The 11709-nt window shown below is 40.1% G+C and overlaps 1 protein-coding gene across 23 annotated transcripts in view; it reads right to left on the bottom strand.

The window, feature by feature from the left end:
- Positions 1 to 1803: 1803 nt before the first annotated feature.
- The window catches only part of CELF1 (CUGBP Elav-like family member 1), a 57810-nt gene continuing 47904 nt past the window's right edge, over positions 1804 to 11709 (bottom strand). For 21 of the 23 annotated variants that reach the window (XM_068684770.1, XM_068684775.1, XM_068684774.1 and 18 more), the window contains one exon: positions 1804 to 11286. In XM_068684770.1, coding sequence (XP_068540871.1) covers positions 11159 to 11286 — 128 coding nt within the window. In that variant the 3' untranslated portion in view covers positions 1804 to 11158. The remainder of the gene's footprint in view (positions 11287 to 11709) is intronic. The other 2 variants (XM_068684753.1, XM_068684754.1) reach the window with 2 other exon arrangements.

The raw sequence follows: 11709 nt of genomic DNA, 5'->3' as shown, positions 1-11709 counted from the left end.
GCTTTTACATTAAATGATCAACAGTTTTCCTCAGGAACTGCAAATACATAGGCCTGTGAGGTGCATGGAAACACTAAATTGGGGAATCTCACCTGTCACGCTGTGGAGCTATAGTCATACACATTGTCACTTCCTCAGAGTGACCACACTGAGCTGCTCGTCTCCTTCCCCACTGCTCTTCATAATGTATCCCCTGTGGCTCCTGGCCATATGAAGACAGCAGAACATGGCTGGTAAAGTCAGGAAGATTGAAGCCTGGAGTTAAAACAAGTAGTGAAAGCTGGAGGAGAATGTGAGAGGAAAACAATTTTGCCTAAACATTCAACATCAGGACTTAATGTACAGGTTTGTGTGTTTTCATGTTGATGAACTTAAGAACCCATGTGAAATGCCAGTGATTTTCAGAAATTAATACACTGGCTGTTATTTGTAGTTTAATACATTTAAGTATTGATATATCTAGTCTCAGTTTCATAAGATATAATGGACAAAGTTGCTAACTGATCGTGTGAGATGACGCTAGTCAGCTTTGTTGCACAAGAAGGAATCTTCCATCCCAGCTAAGCGAACCACTTCTCCGATTCAATTGTTTCTCTCCATCTTTCACCTTGGACGTATCTGAACTGAAATCTCTCCAGCCCCCCTTCTCAACAGCTGCAAATTAAAACGAGTGATCCCAGCACACTATGCAACAGGTGGCTCAGTGCCTTGCTTCGCAATTGGTGCGCTACAGAGAACGGAATGCAGCACTGAATCCTGATGCTTGCAAGTGCTCTCAGATTTATTATCATGTAGGAAGTAATGGGGTGAAACAGAGCATGCCAGATAACAGAGAAAAAGTACACGGAGGAGGAACATAGCTGCCCTGAAAGTGCTTGCAGCCTGAGATGGAAGTCAGAAGGAAAAGCATTATTGACTTGTAGGATTTTTCACAAATGTGGCAGAGTCATAGCTGATGTGGTACTTTCCCCTCTCAGAGGGCCAATATTAACAAACTCAGTCAAGTTTATAAAGTGAATTATACTCTGACTACAGCAAATATTTATTTTTAGACAACTTAATTAACATATCTTAGGTCTAAGAGCAAAGCAGGCTACCTTTAGCTTATCACAAAACCTGAGCTAATAAGTCCTGCGGTGTTATAAAACCCCAACAGGTTTTATGAAAATTCCAATCATTTTGTATTTCCCTGTGTGGTATTTTCAGGACCAGGAGCACTGGGGACTGCAGATACCTTCACCTTGCAGAACCAAGACAGGCTCAGCAAGCTGGGTCTTGTTTGGAGTAAGGAAGCAGTGGGAGTGGAAGGTATGGTGTTTGTAGGAGAGGTATGAGTTGATTTCTCCAAGAGTGCTTATCTAATCCCACACACCACCACGCATCCATGCTGTTGTTATATAGCTCAAGTTCGGTGTTATGCTGAAGTTCATCAGCCCTTGAAACATCATGCAGCACACTGCATGCACAGGCAAATGGCTACCCAGCACTTCTGTGAGGCCGCAGATATATCTACAACCCACTCCCCAGTGTATCACATTTGCATTATCCACGATTTTTAGGATTTGACTAGAAAATGATACAAATTAAGGCTACAGAAACAAACCCTTTTTCATTTATACTCAAGGTAGCTAATCTACATGGAAGGCTATTTTGTGCATCTAGAAAAGGTAACATTGGACCATGAAAATTTTTGTAGCTCACAGCTACAAAACTCGAAGACAGTTCTCTCGTCTCTCTTCAGCTTCCCACACCTGTACCCCAGAAGAACCTCAAGTTCAAGACACAAACACAACACACAAGGACTCTTCTCAAACAGTTTAATAGCAAATAAACAAAGGAAGGTACCACACTTGGCATATACAAAATGACTTGTTGTCCGTGTGTCTGTGCAATTAAAACAGCTTTAAGTTGCCCTTTGGGACAAAAAGAAAAAAAAAAACACACACACAAAAGGAAGAAAATTCCTTTAACACATACTCGCTCGTTCCAAACTTGTAACAAATCTTTTCATTTTAAATCCACTACACAAACTCTGCGATCAGATCAGAAAAGCAACATGTGCTCCTCTACTTTTGAAACCATTAAAGTAAAATCCGTAATTCTCTACAGAGTACAACACAATTTCACACAAAAAGACATTTTGTTTTGCAAATCAAAACAAGAAAAAAGGAACAGCTCAAACAAGGTAAAGAAAAGCATTTCTACGACTGAACCACGACTTCGAGTTGATTAAATTCCGTTACTGCAGAACAGACTCTACATTTGGTCATAGTGGCAATTTGTTTTCTCATCACATTGTGAATCACTTTACATTGTTTTCTAGTAGAAAAGGCAAAAAACTGTACAAAACCCCTAGTGTTAAATACAATGTTTGTACCAATAAAAAAGCCCACAGGTTTGTCTCCAAAATGTAAATTTTCTTTTTAAATTATTCACAAAAAGCAGCCAAAAATCAGAAAGGCAGCTGCTGCTCCACTGTCTCAAATCCATTAAAACCACCACAGAACAATTAAAACAACCAAAGGAAGAAAAAGGAAATAAGAAAGGAAAGAAACATCCAACGTTTGGCATTTTGGTTTTCTTCGGATATTTTTCCACAGGTTTCCCCAGAGTTCCTCATGGAACCACATGCGCACGTACAGAAATGCATTGGCAGTTGCTCAATACACTGCAGGGTATCAGTGCCCCCAGTGACACCCGGCCCTGTGCAATCAGACTGTGGGAATGACAGCAGCCAGCCCACAACCCTACCTCCAAAATAAACAAGCCTCTACCCTTTTCTCACCCAGCCTCACACTTCACTCCCAGGTATTTGTACCATATCCAAAAAATGTTCTGTCTCGAGCAGATTAAGGACTTTCTACACAAATCTAACCAGTATCTATTGAGAGTATATAGTATCCTCAGCCAACTCAGGAGTAGGGTAGGAGGATAAATCCTTTTGCATCCTCATTAGCCCAAACACTGGACAAAAGTAAGATTTCTATACAATCAAACATAATTAATTTTCTCAGCAAACCCCTTTCTCCTGGGATTTCACTTCACATTATTTTATACTGTTAAGATACCTAAACTAGCTCGCTTTGCCTTCTGACTGAAACTTCATCACAGCACACACTCTTCAGGTGCCTTCATCTAGAAGCTACGTCCCAGTTTCTACCTGTGCAGATCGTATGTAGGGTAGGGGGAAGCCTGCCACACAAAAAGCAGTAACCTGTTCTCTTTCATCCTGCAAGCTAGAAAAACTGCTTAGCTCATTACCCAATTAAAAACTAAACAAAAACTAAAAAATCTCCGTAGAGATTCCCCAGCTAAGGCCCTTGAGAAGAGAGCTGGGGATGGTACCCTGTTCAGGTAACAGCTTCAGAGGCTGTTGTATTGTGCTTGTCACTTGGGAAAAGAGCCAGCAGTCGTATGACCAGGTTTAAAAATACTTTCTCTAGAAGATTTCCAACACTTTGTTTCAAGAGCTACCCTAGATCCTTCCAGGATCCTGCCACCAAGGTCTGATTGATGGTATTAAGCTGGGGCTGGACTTCACAAAAATGTGCCCTGATTTATACAAAATGCTAGTAAAGAGTGTTTCAAAGGAGCCCCAGCTTCAGAGAGCTTTAGAAACAGAAATACTGTGAAGTTCCCCCACCTTCCTGCTTCCCAGCTATCCTCTTCCACCAAAACTCCTACTACAGGAACAACACAACCAAGCCCTCAGGAGCCTGTGACAGCACTGGAGATGAAACGAGGTCCAGGTGCTCTGTCAGGCAGACAGTCTAAGTGCACAGGTAGATGCCCTCAGGTGGCTTCTGATCAGATATTTGCCATACCAAAAACACCAATTTAAAAGGATACCTTTGAAACCCGTTAAATTGCTCAGTTTTTGCACAAACTATAGAAAACAGAGAGGTGAAGGTGATATATACGAGGGTGTGAAGAAAACAGCAGGAAACATGCAAAACATTTCTGGGCACTATCTCAGTTTGAAAGAATAAAACGAAAACATCACATTTTGCTGAGGAGATTGTAGTTACGAAAAAAAACAAGCATGCTGGGCTTAACAAAATACAACATCAACTTTGATACTTTGATCAAATTTTCACTGCAGACTGATAATCACACAGGGAAGCGGGGGAAAAATAAAACTAAAAAAAAAAATATCAGTAAATGCCAGGGCAAAAATGTAGCTACAATCAGAAGAAAATGTAGTTCAAGTGTTTTCTGCTGATGCCACTCAAGTCACAAGTTTGAACTCATAAAAACACATGCTGTCTCCTCAAGCACAGAAACCAGATCAGCAAAATGTGACTAGGAAGTCTCCTGAAAGATTGAGTCACACCACATAATTGACTTTTTCTTCAAAACTGTGTTTTTAAAACTAAGCACACAGAAAAAAACTAAGCCTAGAAAGTGATTGGCTGTATGTTCACAGAAATACAAATACTCCACAAGGTATGCTAGCAAGGCTGCTCTGAAGACAATTACAAAGAATCAGATTCACAAAATCAAGTGGTTATCTTACGAAGGTCTAGAAAAATAGAAATTCTTTTATATTCAAATGCAAGTTTAAATATTCCCCCTTCAGCAGTCTTTCTAGCAAAACCAATTTGGCAGCACAAAAAAAAAAAAACAAAGAAAGAAACAAACATAATAAAAATACACATCAGCATCAAAAGTCAACACAAGGTCAAAGGTGAGAGTTCAAGCATCAGAGAAGCTGAAGAGACAAGGATTTGGACGATGTACTTGAACGCCACATCGACATGCTTTAGGCACAACGATGAACAAACGGCAGGAATCTAGAAAAAAAACAAACCAGAAAGAGGGAGACCCACTGAGTTACACAGAGCAGTACATCCAAACGAGGAGAGAGAGAACAAGAATGGGCACTGTACAATGAGACCTCCTGGGGAAGGGAGTTGACAGGGAAGGGCAGCACATGCCAACGATGGACAAGTAAAAGTCAAAGTACATGAAGGACACCAAGTAAACATCAAACTGCCAGAAACTAAATGGAAGCAGAGGCCTTGATTTCCCTCAACATCCAGTCTGTGGAGCACTCCACAGCCAAGTGACATGCTGACTAGCATGCATTCATCTTGTCCCATGCCCCGTGTCTCTCTTAGCTCTGTTTAAGAGAAGAACAGAGCAAGCACTCTCCCCAGGAGACTGACTCTGAAAATATGGCTCCAGGGCTCACGTTTGCCCACAGAGATTGAGAGACAAGACAGGACACAAGGGATTCACAGGTGGTTTGATAGCTGAGACTTTTCCAGCATCCTAACATGGGAAGTTCTTAGACAGTGGTAGCCCAGGAAATCCACACTCTTTCCTTCAGCTACACTCCCTTCTCATTCCCTAGGAGCCCGTGATACTGGTGTTAGGTGGTTTGGAACAGGGGGAAAAAAAAAAGATTATACAAGACATAAGTGGAACCAAAAACGCTACATATTAGAAAAGAATTCCTTAAGACTTGACTGCAAGTTAAGACTTGTCCTAGCTGAGCACTTTTCATATCGTTAGACCTGCACAGGGATTTTCCTCTCCCAACCTTTTATATAAACAGCCTCCAGCTCCCTGACTTTGTGAGGAGGGGATTCTGGGCTCTGAGAAGCTCTACAGTCACTGTTGCCAGTTTGATGAGTAGAAAAATGCATTTCCTGAAGCTTTCACAAAGTTTATAAATACATTAATTCTTGCATTACATGATATAACTTTGTTTCTTCCCCTCAGCCTCTGAACTGCAAAACAGAAGAAACATTTTGGGAAGAATGTGGGAGGCAGGGCAGAGAAAAGGTTTTCTTCACCCCTGTCCCTGGAACTGCACTTTATCTCGTTCGCTGCCTTGTTTTTTCAGCACCCCTCAAAGCTACAACTTACAGACGAAGACAAGATGAGACTTTTATACAGCATTTATAGCATGATTTAAAATATAAAGCAGTGCATTCTAGTGCCAAAGCAAAAAGTAGCACGTCACCCACTATATCTGCAAAACTTACCAGAAATGCTAAAATAAATTTTCTCTTTGTACTTTCCAGTTTAGAGAAAGGACTTAGTACGGAGTTTAAACAAACCACAGCAGAGTACAATGCAGCTCTTGCAGTTATTTCTGTAGTTCTAGAAATACTCTAGATGGTTTGCAGACAGCTGTGAGGTTTCAGTCCTAAACCACAAAGGCAAATGCATCATGAACTCTGAGGCATGAGAACAAATAAAAGGCATGAAATCAAGTGACATCTAGCATGCACCACAGGAATTGTGTGTGCCATTTCTTTAGGATTTTTGGATAGATTAAGTATTTCACTCAGCAATTTTGAGGGGAAAGTCCAAGATTCATTAAAGCCCTTAGGAAGGACTGGCCTACAACAGCAGAGCCATGAGAAGCTGAATGAGAACTGAATGACTTAGGGAAAGTTATTTAATTTTGTCCTTGTTTTACTCTCACAACTGTAATAATGTAATGCAACTGCTCAGCATTCTGTATTTTATACTTTGTGGTAAGCATGCTCAGGGATGTATGACATCCTTAAGTGTTTGCAACAAGCAGCTCTAGAAGCACTTTACTTGTTCATAGCTGCACCCTTCAACTGCAATTTGCTTTATTCAGGTTGCTTTTAGGTGCTTCCAAATGAAACCGCTAGAACAGCTCTGTAACTAGATGGATTTTACTTGGCTGTCCTTACCTAACTCTCAACTATTAACAAGAAATATTTTAGTTAATTGTATGATGCAAGAAGAACCTATCGCTCCTTATTATTTAGGTGTAAAGTTTTTTCCTTACAGAGTTCTGTGTTGCTAGGAATTTTTGAGGCATCTGTTTTCCAAATAGAGCCCACAGCTAGTAAACTGTTTCATCACTAAAATACAAGAAGATAGTCACCATCATCTCATACATTTAAGAAATTCTAATTCTCATTCTGCTTAGGCTTTAAATTTAATGACTATGTATCAAAGGCATTTTCTAATAATGCAAGTTTTGTGCAATTGAGGGGAAAAAAGTTAGAGGGAAATATCTAATTTTGGACTGTTGATTATCTAGGGGGCTGAAGAATCTATGAGTTCATTTGCTATAGTACCAGATAGATACTAAGCAATGTTAGACTAGGATTTCAATTGTTCATAATACTTTCATCTTATTATATCTAGTAAAATCAAAGGTCTTCTGAGACAAATCTATGAAATATACCAGCATTTCCATCTTGCTTCTAGAAAATACTTAAGTACTTCCTTATGACACACATAACATATAATTCTGTTTTATCAGACATCTTACTAGCTTTTGTTGAAGAAAATTCAGATTCTTTGGTTTGAGTTTACACAATATTTTGCCCAGGGGGCTAGTTAAGCCAATCCCTCTGCAATTTATTTGAACTCGTCCAACTCTTATTGTACAATCCAGGAAATAAAGCATTTGGCACAAGAACAGATTATAATAAGGAAACCTATCTGATTATAATCTCCAACATTAAAATACTGAGGGGAGAGTCAAGTTTGCCTCAAATGGTTTTGTTACTTCTGTTTCTTGTTCCTTTTTAACATCCCTTCCAGTCTCATGGTTCCTAACCTATACTAGCACATTTTAAAAATTATTACATTGTTGTTCTGCAGGCAATTTCCTCATCAGGATTATTTCTGAGCATTACTCAAAGAATTTTGGTAGATTCTTTTACACCAGCTGCTCATCAGAACCAACTCATTTGATTTGGGCAGTTTACCCCATGAGGTCCCAAGAGCTGACTGATTTGGTTTGTGCTTGAATAAGAGCATGAAGGAATTAAAAATAGGAAAAATAAAAAAATGAAATGAATCCTCAAGCCCCCCCCCAGATCCTAGACATTCCTGACAATGAACGAGAAAGAAAACTTGAAGCCAGGAGGAACATAAATCTCTATAGTCAGCAGCAGCCACCAAACTAACACAGGAATGTTGACTTTATCTGATCGGTTGTTAACAGAAAAAATTTGCGGTTGTTAACAGAAAAATCTGCCCAAGTGACAAACTTGATACATTTATTAACTTTGGCAACATATACATTGATACACCAAAAAAAGGGAAATCTCAAACAAATACAGAAAAAGGGCAACATCTTCAGCTGGTGAAAACTGATGCAGCTCCACTGAAGAAAGCAGAACTGCATTGATTCAAACCATCTGAGGATCACATCTTTTAGAATTTAACCTGCATAGATATTTTGTTTCTTTTCTTTTTGGCAATAATTATAATACAGTTACGCCAGTAAGGCACAAGAGCTAGCCCAAGTTAGGTGTCTAAGGTGGTTACGTCTGGGAGGAGTCACTGACCAAACTAAGCCACATTGTCAGCTGGTGAATCTCCTCAAGTCCACAGGAGTCGCACCTATCTGCAACAATGCCAAGCTTGATCTGTAAGTCACAGTACTGAGGACACACTATAGGATGCAGAAGCTAAAATGTCTAATTTTGGACAACTGAAATGACTACTAAAGAGGCCAGAGCATCAGGTTAAAAGAAAAACAGGACAAAAGTTCTCAGCACAGTGGGGTAGGGTGCAAAGAAGGTAAGAGTGACTGTAGAGACCCCAGAGCACAGTGCTCTCCTCCACTGGTTCACAGCGTTCATCTTCCCCATTTGGCAGTTGTTGGGCTGCAAACAGGCCACTGAAAATCAGTAGTTTCAATCATGCACATCATTATGTGTGTAAAACAATCACATTCAGGATTCTACAAAACCCTGGCCTTTTTTTTTTTTCCAGTGAAATAATTTAGGTAATAAATATTCTCCACCCTGGAGCGGTATAAAACTTCTATAAAAATAGAAACAACATTCTTGGTTACAGCAGGTTGCACCTGGAGCAGCTGCTCCCAACTATTTTTTTTCTATTTTTTTCTTTTTTTTTTTTTTTTTTTTTGAAAAGTATATTATTTATAAAAAAAAATCCCATTATCACCCTGGAGGCCTTCACACTCCAACACTCTCTTCTCAGAAAACCAGGACACATCTTTCCCGTCGTGCAGAATTCAAGTGTACATGGTTCACTTAAGTGTTTACGTTTCTAGAGAGATCCAAATAATTAACATTGAAGGGTACCACATGCCAGCATAACTGGGAAATTTGGCAGTCTGGCCTTTGAACCTTTGCCACCACAAAATGATCTGTGTTAATACTGACAGATTTACCTGTTTGCCGTCAATGTGGACGGGCATTGACTGTTTGATTTTCAGTTTAACAATGGAAAGGGCTCTTCTTGGATGCTATGGGTCAGGCTTTCTACTTCTGAGGTTTGAGATCCCTGGGAATGCATGACATTCCCGACAGACCACCACGCGTGGGTGCACAGATTCTGAACATGATCTCAGTCAGGTTTGATGGGTTTAGTGCTCCTCCTGCTGGAGCAGAACAGGCAGTCCAAACCCTATGTCTGACACCACACACATTATTTAGCAGCTGGCTCCCAGACAGCAGTGTTTGTTAGCTTATGCCCTGGGAAACAGCATCAACAACTGGGAATACAAAGGAAACAAGGAAGAGGAGAAAATATGAGGTAAATGGAAATTCTGTTAGACACACAGAAATTGTAAACTTCCTCTTGTGACAGAAGTGGATTTTGATGGTTATAACATGGGACTCTACTGATTTCTTAAAACAACTCAGGCCAGAGTGTCAAAAGTCCTCTGAGTCCCCTAAAACCAGTGTATAAGGCCCTTAGCAATGCACTAGAAATTTCAGAAGTGTGCAAAAAAATGTGTTAATTGAAGGGTTGTGTTCAATTTTCCTTCAGTATAAAAGATAACAGTACCAAAATGCAGAATAAGACTGCAATGTCTCAATGCTCTGCTCTGGTTCCACAGCATGGGTGTTAGCCCTGTTTAGCACTGGTACACACCACCTTAAAGGAAAACTGCAGTATAAAGAAATACCTAATTACTAGACTAATTCACTGCACAAATTAGTTGCTTTTTCTTTTAAATAGGCAATTATCTTTGCAACAGAAAGACTGAGAAAGCAAATCCTGTAAGAACACGTATGAAGCAGGAGCCTCAAGAGCTGTTTCAGGGTAACTCTGGGCTTTGTATCTCAATTTAACAGTCATTTTAATAGAGAAACAAACAGCACGTATTATGCTTATCAGAATGAATTCCAAGTAATACTCTGCAACAAGGACGTTACTCCACAGAAATGGAGAATGTGATGAACTGTTAGGAAAAAGAAAATGGCAAAAAAATCTGCAGGTTATCAGGGATTAAAAATTTCCTGTTTCCAGCCCCAGATGTATTCATCTAGACTCTCTAACTTATGTCTCTCTAAACCTAGCTAATTATAAAGGATAAGTTTTCTTAAATAGGGAGAAATTCACTGCATCTCATTAATATTCAACTGTAAATAGTGAAGTTTTCTGGGCAGAGACATTAACTAATAATTTTATAAAGTGCTGTGTACATTCACAGTGCTACATACACACTACTTTATATACAAGAAAACAAACAAACAGAGCTGCAGTTTTCCTTTGGCTTATTAATGCATTCACCCTTCCAATCTGTCTCCTGCTTTAGAGATGATTTATTAATTCCCCACCATGGCATACAGTTAAGGAAGCATAAAAGAGTGGGTGTGGCATGACAGAGGCTATTTGGAGTTGGTTCGTTGCTCACCCAAACTTGGATGGACTACGTTCTCCTTCCCCATCTTTGTTTCCATCAGCTGTTCAGTGTTATTTCTGCTTTCCCCTCTCCTCTCCCCATGGCAGTGTGGTGTCAGTTCTGCTTCCCCTTCTCCTCTCTACCCCAAGGCAGTGTGGTGTCAGTTTCCGCGGCTCCCTTTAACCTTACCTCCCGACCCCCAAGGAGCTGGCATTGGTCCTTCTCAACACACACTGGTTACAAACACAGCAAACTTCAAATAAGGGAAAAAAAAAAACAAAACAAAAAAAAAAAACAACCTCAGCGATATGGCACCTAAACTCCAAAGTAAAACACTGGAAACAAAAGCACAAACTTGTCCTCCATTCGAAGCAGGATTCTCAGTAGAGGCTGCAGCCGAGTCTTCAGGGGAAGATGTGCCAGATAGAACGGCATGGATCAGCTTCCAGGACTGTAAAAACACAGCCTTAGGGCTTCGAATCACTAAGTGCGCTCCTCTCCAACTTACCAGAAGATCCTTCTCACTCCAGTCCTGGAGGGGAGGGGCGCTCAGTATGGCTTGCTGTCATTCTTAGAGCGCTTGAGCTGTACTTTCAGACGCTTCATGCCAATCTGAAAGCCGTTCATTGACTGAATGGCAGCCTGTGCAGAGACAGGATTGTCGTAACTTACAAAACCTGAAGAAAAGGAAATACATTATTATTGCATGCCGAAGTTGTAGAACAGCTACTCACAAGGTATGAGAAGCTTGCATGAAATGCAATTTACAAAAGCTCACAATTGTTTAGTAAGAAGTTTTTATGAATACTCTAAGACCTCTCAGACAAAGATTTGTTTTCTGATGTACGGAACTTCGATCAAAAGATAAACACAACTCAGGAAATTGAAATAATATTTTTCGTCTTCCAACAGGAAAAAAAGAGTACTGATGTTTATTCTGTAACATCTTACAGCTGGGAGAACAACAAACCTGGAAAACATCAATCTATCCAAGTTCAGTAAAGATAGAGGACTGAAAGCACCGTCACACGCAAGTGGCACTTAAGGGACATGGTTTAGTGGTGGACTTGGTAGTATTAAGATCAAGTCCAACCATGGCC

The sequence above is a fragment of the Anas acuta genome, chromosome 5 (genome assembly GCF_963932015.1).
Source record: "Anas acuta chromosome 5, bAnaAcu1.1, whole genome shotgun sequence".
NCBI lineage: Eukaryota > Metazoa > Chordata > Aves > Anseriformes > Anatidae > Anas > Anas acuta.
Note: the sequence above shows the minus strand (reverse complement) of the source record. Positions and strands in the feature narration are given on the sequence as shown.